Raw genomic sequence first — 18,947 nt, forward strand, 5'->3', positions numbered from 1 at the left:
ATGCTCACAAGACCTAGTAGGTGCGCACGCCTCTTTCTTTCTCTTCATTTTTAGTATATTTGCTTTTCAAACCCATGTTCCCTTCCTGCTGGCCTGTCGGTGCTTTGATACACAATTTACTTGATGTACAAGCGCCTTACAAATGCACAATAAAATAAAAAATAAAATAAGTGCCTGATAGGGCAGGGAGAAAGAGATTAACCACAGACTGATATATATCTTAAGGCGGAATAGGTGGAAGACACCGTCAATGTATTTATTTGAGCTCTGCAATGGGGGCAATAACCCCTTTTATGATAGAGAGGACTTACTGTGGGGGCAGAAACTGGCCGTCATTAGCTTTATTGTACAAAGGTTCCTTTGTACCTTTTTGTTGAAGTTAGGCTCCTGTGGTTTGTTTGATTATTGTTGTACGGGGAAAAGCCAGGCTAAAATAGGTTTTCTGGACAGCAGACATGATTTTATCAGGACATCCTGATGAGCACTGTTTAGACTCCTTTTCGGTCAACTAGAATAGTGCCAAAGAAATGTAGGGCCAGCTTAAGAAATACTGAAAGCAGAATGCCACCCTGCTCGTCTCCTGATTCTGACTTACCACAATACCATAGTTCAGAGGTATCAGTGCTAAGCCCTTCAGGCAAGCAGTAGTCATTGAAAGCCTCCATGAGGTGTATTCGCTGTTTCAGAAATTAGAATACCATCATCAACAGGAGGAGGACTGGACCTTGGATGTCATTAATGATGGCCCTACCTGCCTCCACTGCCCCGAGAGTCTTGTCTAAGCAGGACTATACATGATGACAGCAAGGCAGCAAGCACAGGGGTCCCGTGAGACACCTTATTTTACATGGAATCATATCTTATCTGTGCAATTGTCTACGTGCATGCCTCTCGTGGCTTACATGAAATCGTTGTCTAACCAAATAGACTCTACTGTAGAATCCAGTCTTAGACCATCAATAGGTCTGTGATTTTTAGAGTCACGGTGGATAGAAATAACACAGAATTCTTAGCCACTATGTCATTTTGGAGAAGGCCCTCTGTATAGGAGATATGATGCTGTCTACAGCAATCCAGCTTTCACTATGTTATAAAGAACTCAACTCCTTCCTGTCACTCTTGATCTCCTCTATTACATGTGGACGTGCCTGGTGTGTCATGCCCCTACATGTATGGACCACTGAACCACCTGGAAATGAACACATACCAATATTGAATTCACCCTGACAAAGAGTGACCATTGCAAAGCATGAGCACTCACTGCCAAGAAAAGTAGCATCACGACAGGTACTAAAAGATCTTCTAATTTAAACCCATGAAATACATAACTCTAAGAAGGTCATTTGAAAGAATCGCTAATTGCATGCAGGGGGCCATAGGCGTTAGTATTTACATGGCGTTGGGCCCACTGCATGTCATTTTAAACATTTGCACAGCAGAGAGTCATTGTGAATTGATATTGATATTTTATTTCTATCGCGCTCGTACACGAGTGTTTCAGAGCGCGACAAGGCAAGGGAGGGGAACAGGGGAGAACAAAACAGCAATCTTACTAGGCACAGTAACATTGAGAACGCACAAGTGCATGGGAGAGGGGGAGGGGTGAAAAGTGCATGGAAGGAGGCAGAAGTGGAAAGTGCGAAGCAGAGGAGAAACAGATAAATAATAATAAATAAATAAATAATAAAGACAACAAACAGTGGTAGTGCAAGCAGAGGAGCAACAGATAAAGAGTGAAGAGTAAAACAAAGTGAAATTGCCTTCACTCATTATTCTTACTCCTCTCTTTTAAAAAAAAGTAAATGCTGCCTGTAAATAAGGCTTTGTAGGCATCATTTACTAATGGATTGCCGTAAAGTCCACCTGCTCAACAGTAGGTGCAAATGTAAAGAAGATTCCAGAGGAATCCATTGGTTTCACTCCTGCATGAAAATCTCTTGCAGGTGTAAAACCTGATGCTCTACTAAGACAGAGGAGGAAAGCGGCGCAGAGATGCAAACGCCACTTTGGGTCCCTTCTATGCCTTGGAAAGGCACATAAACGAGGTGGAGAGCAAAAGGGAAGCATACAAGCTTTACCTATGGTTTTTGTTTTCCACTATTTTGAAAAACAATAAAATGTGTTATTAAAAAACATGTGTACGTAAATACTACCAGAATCTGATTTGTGGGTATTTAATGGTCCTTGCGACAAACTTTGCAACTTTATGAAGTTTGCATCGTTTGACGGTAAACTTCTCCAAGTGTGCGAATGCCAAGTCTTGCAACTTCGCACAGGTATAACTTAAATGCTTGAATGTAAAATGCCATGGCCTACAGTGACATTCATTAAACAAGTGGTAATGTTGTGAGTGTTCATTGGAAATGTGGAAAGTGCAGTTCATAAAAGTCTACAATATAGAGTGGTTTGTTTAAATTTCTATATTGAATTAAGAAAAAGAAACAACGTCTTAGTTTGTGACTAAGTTTAAAAAGTTGTTTGACTGTTTATAAGAACAAAGTTTCATTAAATTGGGGAAACTTCAGGACTACGGATAGAAACAGAAATATGTGTTTGTCTATGGCTCATTTAAAATACTGCCACTATTGAGGCCTGTTATGCTGAAATAAATGTCTGCTCATTTTTGCTCACTGAAACTAATGGCCTGCAGACAGACTTGATTGAAGTGGAAGTAGACGATATTGCTGTTGCTTGTCCCATTGGTAGACTCCCATTGAAGACTATTAAGCAGACATATAGTTCTATTCCTTTTGCTTTTTCTCATAGTAAGTAATCCTCGCATTGAAGCGAGTTTATTTTTGGTGGGTGGAGACTGAGAGAGCCCCGTGCCATTTGTGAAGAGCAGGAAACGATAGGCTGGTAGAAGTAATGTGATTTTGCCTCTACATTAGGCATATTATAGGCAGATATGATAGGGACAAGTTAAAACATAAAACATTTTAATGTGGGCTGTTAAATACCCCTCCTATTGATATGATAGGTGATGTATAACGCAGTTAATACCCAGAGGTTTCTAACCGCAGACCCAGGGATCAAACCTGTGTTGCTCAGTGTCATCTTGTTTCCAAGGTGAGCACGTTGTCCCTGAGCTATCCTCCCGAGACTATTGCCCCCCCCATTCTCCATACTTACTATCTATGAATATATCGGTTTGTTCATAGTGATAAAATTGCCACACCCAAACGGTCCACATTTAAAAGGTCGTAGGTAAAACGATGGCCGATCCTTTCAAAACATCTCTTTTAGTTCTTGTGACTTTCCTAAACCTGGGAGGATGTTCTACATCCTTAGTACTCTTTTCTTAAAAGTCATGTATTTTGGGGGCAATACGAGGGGGGAAATGTTGATGGAACTAGAAGACTTGTGTTGATATTAGAAGGGTGTTGTTGCTTGCTCATAAAATATTGTTTCAGTCATATATTTCTTTGCAATGTATTAAGTTCAATTCTTAATTGGTAGAGTCATGGTCATGAGCCATTTCAAACCGCAGGTCTTTTTTCAGTGTGGAGGAATAAACCTGTAGATCATTTGATGTGACCGTTCCTCATAGTATGGGGTGGGATGATCCTACAGTCTGTGTCTTCACCTCGACCGCAAAATACCCTTTTGGGCTCTGGATCTTCTGACGATGCCTCAAACTCTGCATCTTTGTGTTACTAAATGACAACCCCCCTCTCTACTTGCATCTGAATAATCTGCAGTGGGCCGATATGCTTCCTGGGAGCAGCTGGTACAATATGAATTTCCCCTGAAATGGACCGCCCCCTGCCTTGATTACCCTGAAATACAGATTGTCTGAATTGCAAATATGAGTAAAGATCATCCACAATGTAGAGGAACATGAATTTGTGTTTGAATCATGTCATGACTTTGTTAAATTTCTTTACCTTGTTGCTAGGTGTATACTTTTAAAATGTTTGCATTTCAGATGCTTTTTCATCAAGTCACTTCTTCGATGCTTCAATGGGCAGCCACTGGTGGATATCTGTCTCAAATGTATCCAAGTCCTTACATATTTGCCCAACTACCTCTTTGGCAGTATCAATGATTGGTATTAACAAATTATATCACACTTATTTTTTATTTATTTATTTACAGTTTTTGTTAGGCACGAGCATATCATTAAACGATAGTAATTTAATTGTACACTTGAACAGAGCACAGCAAACAAACAATACTAGAAAAATTATACTAAAAGAAACACAACAGAGAACAATTAAAAACAGATACTGAAGGTAGACCAGAAGTCCTTTTTTCTGAAGGACCATGTTCACAGGGATTTACTAATGGTAAGCTATCTGGTACCACACTTAAGAGAATTTTTCCCAAAAGATCTCCTTATTTAGGACCCAAGAGATAGCCCAGAGAACATCACTTTAGAAGCTAAGTCGTTATGACAATGTGAAGAGCCTTGCGGGTGAGCCTTGCAAATTAAGGAAAGCTGTATCTCATGTGGGAGCCAGTAATAATGTTTTCTGTTTGGTTTGATGTGATAGAATTTCTTGATCCTGTTGCAGACCTGGGTGCAGCATGGGAAACTGCCTTTAGTGAAAGTGGATCTGGTAAGCCATGTACAAAAGTAATCTCCTAAATCCAATTGGAAAATAAAAAAGCCTTAAACCAAAGTGTAGTAGTCAGCAGAAGGACTAATGGAGATGGCCTTCAAATACTGAGGATCACATTTGGAGGTCTTAGCTAGCATGTAAAGATGAGGTATAAGGTAAATACATTCATCAAAATTAAAACGCAGAGATGTTGCACCTAAGGATAGTCTGGGGTAAACAACTGTCAAAGGCAAGCTCTAATAACCAGGAACTAATACGCATGGTAGAAGCGGAGTTAGAAAATAACACACATTCTATTTTAAGAGGTATTACTCTAAATGCAGTCTTTTAAATAATGGATATCCCTGAGATGAAATAAATGCAGATGTCACTGGATGCCCCCCATCTACATAGTCAGATCTCCCATCTGCTGCACATAAAGGATGAATACTAATGAATACTGAATACTATTGGCAACTGGATAGACCCTTGGAGAATTCAAACCGACATAGAGAGCAAGGGTGACCTGGCATCTGTCATGAAGACCATCTACTGTCTGCTGGACAGGGAAGAAGAGAACCAGACCCAACACCCTGCCTCCCATTCCCATACTGCCCTCATCTTTAATGCAGCAGAAATTGCTAATAACTACCAGTAGGCAGGCACACTCATCATCCAGCACATGTAGGCATTATCTAAAATTTGAAATGTTGCTGTCTCAGTGCTACACTCAGGGCTAAATACTGACCGATTTGGGCTCGTGGGTGGGGGGCGATACTATTGAGCATGTGTTTATTGATTTGGGTGGAGAACATAAACTCCTTTCCTAGAAAAGATAACCCATTAGTTGGTCTATGGCTACCGGGCAATTCAGGGTGAAGAGTTATTTTCTTCAATAAGTGTGCTGCATGACCAATTTATTTAGAAAGGTGGTTAAACTGAGCAGGAAGAGCTAAAGATGTAATATTGTCTATGACCGAACTGGATATCAATACGTCATCAGCAAAAAATGTGGCTTCAACAACATTGATGACAAGTGTGGCTACTGGAGCACAATCATTCCAGACTAAGAACGTTCAGCACCACTATTAGACAAGTCCGACACGCGTCGAGGTTCTTAATGCTATTAGCAGCCGCAATTGTATCTTGGGTGCTTATATTGTTTCTTTTGAAAAGGAAATAGTGTCCACACCTACAGCACCAGCCCGATTTCCTTAAAAAAATCTATAAAGCAAAATAGCTGCTTAGTAAAACAGAAAAGAGCATAAGACTCTTTTCTGTGTTATTGGCAGCTCTCTCGGGAGGATGGGTCAGGGGCCGAGAGACTGGTGCAATGGCCTGCAAGTAGGTAGGGGCAAGAGTCAGCGGGCGGATGTGGGCACAGCAAACATAGGGCAGAGGCGAGAGGTGATAGGGCAAAGGAGAAGATGCAAGAATAAAAAGGCGTCCTGGGGACAGTTGCTGCAGCCTGAGGTGAAATGCAGTCTTATGCCAGATAATCCAGCCCACTTTCCAGCCAACGGGACTGCACAACGCCTCTCCCCAGTGTGCTAATAGTGAAGAGATGTCGGGAAAAGAATTTACAAACTGAGCGCATTTTTCAGTTACAAACGATGCTTGTTCTGCTTCCTGAGGTTGCTTCATTATTAAATTAAGGTAGAAAATATTTTAGGTTTCTGTTTTGCATTGATGATCTGGGTAGAAAAAAACTATTTTTGTCAAAACAATGGCTTTTTTAACTCAAATAATGTCATTGTAAGGGAAGGTAAATGGGTGATGAAAGGAGTTGTCCGCCACTTTCCCCTCAGTCTTTCTTACACCCAGAAGGGCCATAGTAAACCCCATGGCTCTTTGGCAGAAAGAACAATGACTTATTTGGGTAGGACGCAAGTAGTCAACATTGTTGTTCACGCCACCTTGACTGATGTGCAGAATGTATTTTGCTCACACAGAGTGTCAAGGGATTTCCTTTGGAGGCTCGCTGTCAGCAAAATACTACATTATTTGCTGCTGCAGCCTTCTCCCAGCAGTTCCACTCTCTGTGATTAGCTATCTTCTCCCGAACATATCTAATCATAGACAAAGGACTTTGGCTTCAAGTGAGTTTTCCAGGAAGCATTCGACCAAAGACGAATTGCAGGATTTTAGCCGAACATCAGCGGAATACTCACTCGAAGCAGAAGTTCGGTACACCCCTACTCCTTGTGGGGTTGCTAAGATAAGTTACTAAATATGAACATGGTTTCGAAAGGGGAGAGTTTCAAAAGAAGATACACATTTGAAAGAGGACTGTATAACATTGTCCTGCCACAACCTGATCTATTTTCGCAACTCAAAAATGGACCAAAAGGAAAGGGCATGACACATCATACACATTTACCTTTTTTTATAAATATCAATAAATGCTAAAGTTTCAATTTGATTTAATATTTATTTATCAAAAAGTATTCAATCACATAAAAAAACTTTTTCAAAATTCGACTGACATTCATTTATTCCTACCATCCATTCACTTTCACTTTATCTTAAAATGTGTGCATTTCACATCTATATCCATGACATATTGGTCATGTTCGACAGTCTATAAGTTTCAGACGTGAATTTTCTTCTGTTTATTATCAAATGAAGTTATCTGCATATAATCAATTACATGTGTAATTGATTATATGCAGATAACTTCATTTGATAATAAACAGAAGCAAATTCACAGTGTGAAAATACACAGCTGTGTAATTGATTATATGCAGATAACTTCATTTGATAATAAACAGAATAAAATTCACATTGTGAAAATAATAGATGTCGAACATGACCAAGATGTCATGGATACAGATGTGAAATGCACACATTTTAACATAAAGTGAAAGTGAATGGATGGTAGGAATGAATGAGTGTGAGTCGAATTTTGAAAAAGATTTTTATGTGATTGAATTGTTTTTGATAAAAAATAAATATTAAATCAAATTGAAACTTTTGCATTTATTGATATTTATCAAAAGGAAAATGAGTATGATGTGTCATCCCCTATCCTTTTGGTCCATTTTTGTATATGTTTGGGATGTTTTTCCTGGAGGACCAAGGATCATAACCAGGTACCCCCTTTTTTATTGTGAGCTATTTTCTCAACTGACACGGGAAATGGTGTACTGGTTTGGAATCAGTAAATCTAAAACATGTACAGAAAAACTGTTCAGACAAGTTTCGGTAATAAAGATCACGTCACAGCATTGAGTTAAAATGAGATCAGCAATCTTGGGGGCATGTCAAACTCCCTACGGAGCATTTAACAAAATACATGCTAACAGTAGAGGTTTCAAGTGCTCCCAATTCCATGTTTTGGAATACACTGCATGGGAATCAGGTTGGATAAGCATGATTATTTAATGAGAATTCTGAATAGCGTAATTTCGTTCTTAGGGTGTAATGCAGGTTAAAATATTTAAGTATGAGACTTCACCTTTCAAGGTATTTTTTAAAAGATACATGATAACTGATAGTAGTATTGGAAGTATTATCACACTGAAGCCTCTCCTTAAGGACTCTAGGCCAGCTCCAGGCAGACAGCATTGAAAATGCTGCTTGTCACATGACCAGGCCCTGCCACTCAGTTGCTCCACCCACCTCCAGTTTTTGTTTTGCATCTTCCAAGCCTCTACTTAAGGACTCTAGGTAAGCACCAGGCAGATAGCATTGAATAGGCTTCTGGTCATGTGACCATGCCCTGCCACTAAGTTTCTCTGTCCATCTCCAGTTTTCACACCTTTCAACCCTCTACTTAAGGAGGGTAGGCCAGCTGCAGGCATACAGCATTGAGTACGTTATTAGTCACATGACCAGGCCTTGCCACTCAGATGCTCCACCCATCTACAGTTTGCACACCTTACAAGCCTCTACTTAAGGAATATATGCCAGCTGCAGGCAGACAACATTGAGTAGGTTGCTGGTCACGTGACCAAGCCCTGCCGCTCAGTTGCTCTCCCCACCTCCAGTTTTCACACCTTACAAGCCTCTTCTTAAGGACTGTACGCCAGCTCCAGGCAGACAGCATTGACAGCATTGAGTAGGCTGCTGGTCACGGGACCAGGCCCTGTCACTCAGTTGCTCCGCCCACCACCTATTTAATCAGTCCTCTTTCGGCATCCTCATCACCGGAGTCCTCAGCAGAGGACGGGCGACGACAAGGACCTCACCTGTTTGTGCCTTTTTGGGCCTGATAGGGCCAAGGGCCTGGCCCACTAAACTGCATTTCACCTCCCAACTAATTGCTACTACTGATATTCACCAGAATACATCACAATGTGTCTCCTTCCTCCACAGCCAATCCCCCCACTCACTAGGGTTTAAATGAAAATGACTAAGTGTCCTGGGCAACCCCGACAAGCTACCATAGAGAACATCATCAATATTGAACTTGCAGCCATCCAACACCCACGGACCAAATGCACAAGCCCTCTTATGCTCACTCAGCAGTTGCTCACACTGCAGAGATCGCTTACCTCATCTCATACAACTTTGGTGCCCTGTACATCACTGAAACATGGTTTACCCCATTCTCCCCACATGTTTTCAATGTCCTCCTACACCAACGATACTGCATCCAACATGTCGACCGGCCAGGAAGGGCAGTAGGCAGAGTGGCAATCATCCACAGGAGCGATTGGCCATGCTCCATCATCCCCTCTCCCAGAACAAGTTCATTTGAATCACTGGGCCTGACGGTTTCCTCTATCGCACATGGAATCCATCACCTTCTACCTCATCTACAAACCATATCACAGGATTGACTCTTTCATTGCCGACATCTCCAAAGTTCTCTCCTCTGCTAATATAGCACATTCTAGTAATGTCTTTCTTGGTGAATTTAATATCCCCAAGTCACCAGCTGACAACCACACTCGAAGCACTGACTGCTTCGACGGACCTAAAGCAAATTGTGCTCTCTGCCACACACAACAAAGGCAACACCCTAGACCTATTCTTCACATCATCCCATCCTGCATAGTCCTGTACAGACCCTATCCAACATGAATTGTCTGACCAAATAGTCATCCCATTATCAGTCACCCACTTGACAACAGCTCACAAAGGTCAGGCTAAATGCCTCCTCAATCAATGTAGCTCATTCGAAACCCTCCCGGTCAATGATCTGGCAAAATCTTGGAAATATAATTTCTACACAATTACTCACCAGAATCGAGCACCTCCACCTCCTTAATTACTATCAATCAGAGTTCCGCCCCAAATGTAGCATCGAGACAGCCACCATAAAGGTGGTGGATGATGCCCTCCAAATTATAGATAAGGGCGACTTGTGCCTCCTCGTTCTCCTTGGCCTCTCGGCTGCATTACCATCGACCACTGCATCCTCTCCCACTCCTTGCTGAGAGCAAAGGATTCTCTGGCACTTACCTGAATTGGTTGATCTCCCACCTCTCAGGCAGACACCAAGCTGGTCAAATGAACCTATTGTATTCTAAAATGGAGCCTTTGGGCACTTTCCTCAAAAATCCCAATATAGCCATCCACCAATACGAGGATGATACACAGTTATACAGACATTTGACCGAATTACCCCCATCCTATGTGAACTACATTGGCTTTCCATCCAACCCAGGATACTCTTTAAGACTGCATGTATCATCTACAAAGCAGTCACAAGTAGCACACCAGCATACCTGCCGGGTAAGCTCCACATGTCTGTTGGCACCCGCTCCTAGCGCAGCAAATCGACCAACCGGCTTGAAACTCAACTCGTCCACAAAGAGAGAACCCGCAGACAATCCTTCTCTTGTCATCCACCCACCCTCTGGATCTTCGATCCCGGGGTCGGCTCGGAATGCCACCACAATTTCCCAATTTCACAAATCTCTCAAAACATCTCCCTCTCAACAACACTTGACCAAGGACTAATTCCAATGGATGCACATACCAACTCACGGACCTCACAATACTGCACTACTGTTAAAAGATGGCAGCCCAAATGCTGGCTACCCACTCTCCGTAAAGCGCCCTGCTGCTCTTGAGCTAGGTCTGCACTTTAAACAATAAAAATAAAAACTAAATGAAATAAAAAACTGAAGTTGCTCAACCTGCATACATCAGGAACTTTTTCTAACTATGTTTCTTACAAAATCCTGCACAGAACAGGCATCAAATACGCTGGAATTCTTAGCCTCTATACCCTTTGCCAAAATCGCCTAAGGGGTAGAAACGACCACAAGGTGGGGGATTGAGGGGAGTGAGGAAGGTTAAGGAGATCTGCGATATTGGTAAGAGTACACTTCAATAAGTAACCACTGGTGTGGGGGGGGGGGTGGCTTCTGACTCTCACTGCCCAGGGCACTCAGATAGCAGGATAAGCATCTAGGACAAGCAGGAGGCTCCCAAAACCTCTACTCTCGAGGGTGTGCTCTCCACTGTTGCTACTGGGAAGACCCTGGATTGACTGTCACACAGGATACTTGATACAGGATACAGTTGCAGGGTCTTTCAAGTGTCTCAGCTGAAATGGGCCCCAAGAACTCTGGGGTGTCCGTCAAGCAGCTGCAACATGTTAGTAGTTTTATGAGAGAGAAACGTAGGGCCTCATTACAACGTTGGCAGTAGCCGTGCTGGTAATTACGGGCACGGCTGCTGCCAGAGTCGTTTCTTTACCGGCACACAGCAATGGGGATGTACCGGGGCATTCCAGCCCGATACATCCCCATTGCCGGGTGCTAGTAATAATGACTCCCCATTCCCATTGGAGCCCCATTAGGCTCAATGGGAACAGGGAGGTCGGATGCACCGGTACAATTCGTGAATGGTGCCGGTGCATCCGACATGCTCTGCTCGTGGGTGCCAGTACGCCCGCCAGGTCAGACCTGGTGGGCGGAAAGGCACCCGTGAGCAGAACTCGTAGTTTGCTGGTCCGGTAGTAACGTTGCCGGTAGCTTACTGGCACGTTACTAATGGACCGGCATACTTGTAATGAGGCCCATTGTCCTTTAATTCAGGACATTAAATGTGAGCAGCAGGCACGTTACAGGCTGCCTTTTGCTAGCACCCTCAGGCTGTCACCTCCCTCTTATCACATTGTTGCCTTTTTACTCTGGTTTCCCTGACATTAACATCTTGCTGTCAAAGAGTATTAATAACCTTTCAGCAGCCCTTTTGTGTTTCAGCTCTCCACTGTCTGGTTGTCCCTTGATAATCTGCTGCTTTTCTTTTGACTCAATTATAATTGAAGCGCCCTGCGGGTGCCTCAGACTGTTTTTCCCAGTTGTAAGGCAAGTGGGGCCCCCAAACACCATGTTGAAATGAGTCCTCCACCAGTTCTGATGCATGTCCCACCAGCCCTAGCTGCAGATGTGAGACACTTCTTCTAGTTTCTTGTTAAGACTTCAGAGTAATCACTGCCAAGTGGAGGGGACGACGTGGTTCTACGTTACCTTTAAGACTGTGTTATCCATCTCCTCTTACCACTGCCTCGCATCATGCCCTTCCTGTCACTGAGAACTGCTACCTGACTCCCCTTATCACTCTGGCTCACCCCATTTCATTGGGCAGTGAAATAGAATGGAAGGCACAGAGAACTGTCAACTCATTCAAACTTCCCACACTCTGCCCCTTCCACGCAAAAGAGTCTGACATGGGCCTCTAATGATGCACTTTCATGGGCTATTTCCTGCACATTTCAGTGGTCTGCTCCCTGACAACTCTGTCACTTGACCAATGACCTGCCCTATGTCCTTCCTTTCAATATGTTCACCTTTTAATTCTAAGCTTGATCTCAAATGTTATGGATTACCATGCTTCCTCCAATCACTCTACCTGCCTGAGCCACCCCATCTCTGTGTCCTGTCCTATGCTTCCTGGTCTTAGCATCATGGTGTCCCACTTCCCAGCTTCTCACTGGAACTATCTCACCCTTACCCATCCACTGGGCTTTAAGTGGGCTGGGACTAGCCGGGGCCTATCCCTGGAAGTCTCCAGAAAGGGCTCCCCCCGACTAGCCCCAGCCATGCCGACACCTCGGGCAGCCGTGAAGCCGAAACGCTGCACAGTTACACGGACTGCCTGTAGGTGTCTTCTTTTCAGAAGTACTGATATTTGCAAACAGCTAGTGTAACCACGGCTTCAGCTACAAAGCTGCCAGAGGACTCTGAGCTCTGAAACTAGAGGAGCGCTGGAGGGCCCAGTCTCTCATTTTGTTTCAGAGTAAAGAGTCATCATGCAGCAGGAAGACTTTTAACTGAGGCTTCATGATGTGTGATGACTCTTTACTCGGAACCAAAAGGAGAGACAGCCCTCCTCCTGTTTCGGAGTACAGAGTCATCAAACAGAAGGCAGCCTTTTAATTCAAGAAGTCTGTGGATTTTAACCACACGGTCTGTGCACACCAAAGGTAATAATGCCAGTGCGCCCCAGCTCCCCTTCTTTCACCAGCCCCCCTCGCACCCATTGCTGAGGGGGGTCACATTAGGGGGTGTGGCCTAAGTACACACATAGTTTGGCCACGTCCACTAATGAGAGCACCCCCCTCGATTTAGCATCCCACTTAATCCCCTGCCCATCCTTGCCACAGTGCTCTACTTGCTTGCAACCCCAGTCCATCCCTGTGGTCCACTCCCTGTCTCCTGCCGATCCATCCGTCCCCCAGTTCCGTCACATCACTTTTTACGCTCCTCTTCTCTGTGGCAATTATGCCCCACCGCGCACCCATTCACTAGCACCTCCCTTTCACTCTGCCCCCTCCACCTTCCCCCAGTCACTGCATCCCACGGAGGGCCGTCACCCCTGGAGCTCCAGGCTCTGAAAGAACGGTCTAGATCCAATCTTTGCCATGCGCACTCCTGTGAGCTGCACACTTGGAGCTTTGCTACCTTTAATTCCAAGGTTCACAGTTAGGTTGCATTTTTCGGGAACTGTGCTGGTAAACATTTGAGCAGAAGAATCTGCGATTTTGTTATGAAACCACTCCTAATGTGCCTCTTTCTTTTCCAGGTAGTCACCAAAAACCTCACAAAGGAACAGGAACAGATCAAAGAAAATGTTGATGAAATTATGACCGAGTTAAACAAGAAAGGAAAAGAGAACTGCACAAAAAGCAGTACAGAAACGATACCGGATATCGGTGGGATACAAAGGGATGCCGCCGCAGCTTACATCAACACGGAGGTAGGACTCCAAAAAGCACCGGCTCACATTGAGCGGAGAACATGCCAGTGTACAACAATAGAAACAATGTATCCCTAATGCACACGTCTGGTCCTACAAGTAACCTTCCTCTGAGAAGTTGAGTCCGACCCAATGAGGCAACAGAAAACATTAAGAGGAAAAATAAAAAGGGAATTTGACTCCAGAGCATGTCCAGCCTATAAGGGATATGTAGATGTGTAACCTGTCCAGTCAATGATTTAACCTGAACAAAAGATTAAAGGAGGGGAGTCAGCATGGAAACAGGTCCATCCAAACTGGCTAACGCATATGTTAGTTTCCTCCTCTCTGGAGGGGCAGATGATTCTTAGCCCAGCCGATGTTCCCCGGCCACTGGTGCGGCCCTGTGGTGGTGTCAGCTTGCCTGGCAGCTGCAGGGCAGAGCCTCTGTGCATGGATGGAAGGGTGCATAATATGTCCTATGTTGATCACAAGGTGCTCCACTTGTACTGCTGCTTCCTTCTCGGTATGTTAATTGTGTGCCAGTGCAGGTGTAGAAGATGTTGGACTCATGACTTGAATATGCACCCTCCGCAAATGGCGTGGTGGCATGCAAACACCTACTAGTATGCCTGTCCAGCCAATTAGCAGCGTTTTGGACACCAGGAGAAGTATAAGACAAAAGTTACACTGGGGCAAGCGCAATTGGCAAAAGGGCATGCATTGGCCTATTGCAAAAACATACTCTGCCAATGCATGTTTGCACCATGGCAATGTTTGCCCTAGTCTTAGTACCTTCCCTGGTGCAAACATGCATTGAAAGAGCATGTTTTTTGCATTCAGGCAATATTTGTCCTGGTGCTAATTGCACTTGCACTGGTGCAAGTTTTATGTAATACCCCGCATAATGACCATTTCTGCATGTATAAAATGACACCATCCCTTTCTAATTCAATTCTTGGTAGACTTGTACAAAAAGCACGCCGACGTGTAATGCTCTTTAGTCTCTGCCTTCTAGGCAGCCATGTCAGGAGTTTGCTCTCGTCAACAAGTTGAATCGAATCCATAAGCCTGTGTTAACTATATGTGCATCATTGCATCTTACATTGGTTTTTGGGAGGCATCATATTTCTGTAGGAAATAACTCGTAAGTAACCCGGCCATAACAATTTTATTTTTTTTCCATAAAAAAGCATGCATTATGCAAGTGCTTGCCAAGTTCCCCTTCTCTTTTCCCACACGTCAAATCTTGCCATATGTCTCAATATGTGGAGCACATAATTAAGAAAGGAAATGTCAGCTGTGGTCTCAATTTGAAGTATTGCTATACATGATCTGCAGATGGAAACATGCAAAATTCTCTTTTATTATTGGGGTATTTATTGATATGATTGGTTATATATTACGCGCTTAATACCCAGAGGTTTCTAAGCGCGGACCCGGGGATCGAACCTCTGTTGCTCCGTGTCGTCTTGCTTCCAAGGCGAGCATGTTGCCCCTGAGCTATCCTCCCGAGACTTTTGAGCGCAAACCTAGCTTCAAGAAGCAACGGAGCGCTTTACAATCATACAATCATCGCCAGTCAAGTGGCACAGTGAGTAGAGCGCTCCGGTGCCGAGTTTGCTAACGCAGGTTCGAATCCCGGTGGGGCCAAACTCAGCCTTTCATCCTTCTAAGCGCTCCGGTACCTGAGGGTTCGTAGCGCTATATAAATGCCATATTATTATTATAGGGGAAAGAACATGGTGAGGGGAACTGAGAAGAGGGGGAGAGGGGAGCTAACAGCAGGGGAAATGGAAGGTGGGTATTTTGTCATCAAGGGATCTACAAGCAACCATGTGAGGAAACATAGGGGATCAGATCACCCACTTTAAGGGAGGGTGGGGAGAGGAGGCTGTGGGGAACTAGATGTTAGGGAAGAGTGATTCCATGAAGAGGTGGGTCATGAGCACTTTCCTGAACTTGAGAATCGAGTGGGTTAGTCTAATGTTGACGGGGAGAAGGTTCCAGAGTTTTTAGTCATAGACAGATAAGGCCTGTCTTCTGGTTCTTTCCTTCCTGCACCGGCAGATTGCACATATCCTTACATCTGGTGGATCATAGGCCTCCGGGGATGATGCGTTTCTCAGTGAGGTAGCTTGAGGACTTCCGGGTGACAGCATTGTAGAGGACTAGAGTCAATATTAGGGCACCTGGCAATGCCCTGAAAACCCCGGGTGGGCGTAGTTGAGTAAACAAAACAACATTTCAGGGTGAGAGGTCACACCAATCCAACATGTTGACACATATGACAGTCAATAGCAGTACATGTTTTTTACTGAATGTATTTAATGACATATGAATAACGACACAAGTGGGGATAGAGCACCCAGGGATATTGAAAAACAATACAGGTAAGTATAATCCAGTGGAAAGGACTGGATTCTAATGAATAACAAACAAAAACTGCTAGTATTGGTCAACTTTTTCGGTTGTGCAGTTACAGAATGGACCAAAAACCCAATTTAATGGACATATAACAAAGAACAAAAACAATGCGTGATTTGTGCACTGTACAGGTGGTGTAATCGTCGACACAAAGGTATTTCGGCCTAGAAGAGAGCTGTAGAATGCAGCTTTGTATGCAGGCCTTCATCAGGACGTGTGATGGAGTAAGTTGTGGTCCCGGGATCTCTATCGAAGACTTATCCAGTACAGGGGTAAGTAAAGGTATCCATCATATGTATAGATATCTGGACGGCATGTAATTGGCCGATGAGGAAACAAGTAAGTACCTCATGCGGTAAGTGGTGTCATCAATAATGGGGAAGGTGGAGACACCCACTTCTTAATGGCGGCAGCTAACCCAGACAGCGTCTCTGGAAGCGAGAACTGCCGAAAATCATTTTTCTCTGGAAGCGAGAACTGCCGAAAATCATTTTTCGGCAGTTCTTGCTTCTAGAGACGCCGTTGCCGTGCAGCCCAAGACGAACATTCCAATTAGTCCTAGTTTTGTTACTCATGGACAGTCTGGGTTAGCTGCCGCCATTACGAAGTGGGTGTCTCCACCTTCACCATTATTGATGACACTACTTACCGCCTGAGGTACTTACTTGTTTCCTCATCAGCCAATTACATGCCGTCCAGATATCTGTACATATGATGGATACCTTTACTTACCCCTGTACTGGATAAGTCTTCGATAGAGATCCCGTGACCACAATTTACTCCATCACGTGTCCTGATGAAGGCCTGCATCCAAAGCTGCATTTACAGATCTCTTCTAGGCCAAAACACCTTTGTGTCAACGATTACACCACCTGTACAGTGCACAATTCACGCATTGTTTTTGTTCTTTGTTATATGTCCATTAAATTGGGTTTTTGGTCCATTCTGTAACTGCACAACCGAAAAAGCTGACCAGTAGCGGGAGCCAGTGCAGTTCGATGAGGGGTGATGTGGTCAAATGTGCGCAGTCCTTTCACTCTTGCATTATCATATGCAGGGCAATGGAGCTGTGCAACGCTAACTGCACTGGGTGTTTCAAACTAAGATTGATTCTTGGTTTTGACTCTTCCCTTGTTCTTGTTCCTGCAAAGAGACGACATCCTGCTTTGGGTTGCATCAATCTGTGTCACAGAGGCATGCAGCACTATGGCTAGTGAAGCACTTAAGAACCAGTGTAATGGGCCATAACAGCCTTCCTTTCTCCCTTTGCCATATCAGCCTCTGTTGGGCTACCCCTGGATGCTTCCACAATTTTGACAGCCTTGTCTTTGGAGCGCATCAGACAGTTGCAACACAGGTACGCAACACCAATTACTCTGCTGTCATTCTTCTCTGACAACCTCCACAGCCCCTCTTGTTTGTTGTTTTTATTTATTTATACTGCGCCGCAGCCCGCAGGCATCGGGGTGCACCAATGAGACGAAGACATTTTACAACCAACACGGGACAAAATTTACTCAGTTTACTGTTGGTTTTTTTGGACTTCTATCAGATGGTGTTTATTTGGAAAGGTGCGTTTTCAGTTTTTTCCTGAAACTGTTGTAGTTTCTTTCAAGCTTTAGCTCAGTTGAAGACTATTCCAATTTTGGGCTACTTTTACAAGGATGGAATTTCCCAGGCCTTTTGTGCGCTCTGTCAGTGAAACAGGGAACGAGAGTCAAGCTGTACAGTGAATCACAGGGTCATGACATTCCTCTCCCACGAATGGCTTCCAGAGAGGAGTACAGCTTTAGTCCTCCCTCTCTGACCAAGGCTGCCTAGGGCTAAGCAGATTGGCGCCATGGAAGCATATAGATACTTCATTCATCTCCGCTATGGGCTAGTTATCTGGAAATGTAATGGCAATATCTGGCATTTTCAAAACCGGAGTATTTGTAATGAGTAACGATGGTGTGAGTACCTTTGAATCTTATTGAAATACCTGGCAATCGTGCGAGTGGCTAGTCAGTTGACCGCAATACAAGAAAATCACGTGAGCATCTTGTGTGAGTACCTATGTATTATGTGGCAATAGTGTCAATTCTTGGAATTGTGCTAGCAATGCCTGGTTACAAGGGTTGTGTACTAATTGACCTCGGGAGAATTGACCTTGGGAGAATTGACTTAATTTAGAAGGTAAATTAGGACATATATGCAGGGGGAAAGTCCCTGCAACCCCCCACCAAATCCATAAACCCCTGCAATTCCCCACCCAATCCCCTTATATTATTTTTAATCCAAAACCAACCCAATACATATATTAAATAACTAAAATAATATAAAGGTCAATTGTGCAGAAGGTCAATTAGGACCACTATAATTAAGACAATTGTGCAAAAGGTCAATTGTAAATGGTCAATTTGGGTAATACCGTTACAAGATAGTACCTGGGAAGCTTAAGGTAATTTGTTGAGAATGTTGTAAGTACATTGGTACTTGATGGAAATGTTCTGAGAACATGGGCATATCATCATATGAAATATCTGGCAGTGATGTAAATACCTGAGCGTTTGTGGAAAAACCCAACCCTTAATAGGAAATCAAACTAATGACCTATCTCACTGGGTGTGAACATTTGACCTAATGATTGCACACACAGAAGAAGCAGACACTATGCCATGTATGCTATCTAACTGGGGTTGGAACATGTGACTTGCAGGTTACACAAAGCTGCAGAAAGCCTGGGTTTCAATCCTGCAGCCCCACGTTAAGGGGAATGGAATATGTGATCTGAAGGTTGCACACAGATCTCAGCAGAAGGATTCCCATCAAATCGACTATATTAGTGGAAATCAATCA

The 18,947-nt window shown here is 43.8% G+C and overlaps 1 protein-coding gene across 1 annotated transcript in view; it reads left to right on the plus strand.

Moving 5' to 3' along the window:
* Positions 1-18,947, plus strand: part of OLFML2B (olfactomedin like 2B) — a 491,370-nt gene that overhangs the window by 247,532 nt on the left and 224,891 nt on the right. Inside the window, exon 4 of the mRNA XM_069641286.1 lies at positions 13,530-13,703. Within this exon, the coding sequence (XP_069497387.1) occupies positions 13,530-13,703 (174 nt within the window). The remainder of the gene's footprint in view (positions 1-13,529; positions 13,704-18,947) is intronic.

This window comes from Ambystoma mexicanum, chromosome 1q, assembly GCF_040938575.1.
Source record: "Ambystoma mexicanum isolate Mex_15411 chromosome 1q, UKY_AmexF1_1, whole genome shotgun sequence".
NCBI lineage: Eukaryota > Metazoa > Chordata > Amphibia > Caudata > Ambystomatidae > Ambystoma > Ambystoma mexicanum.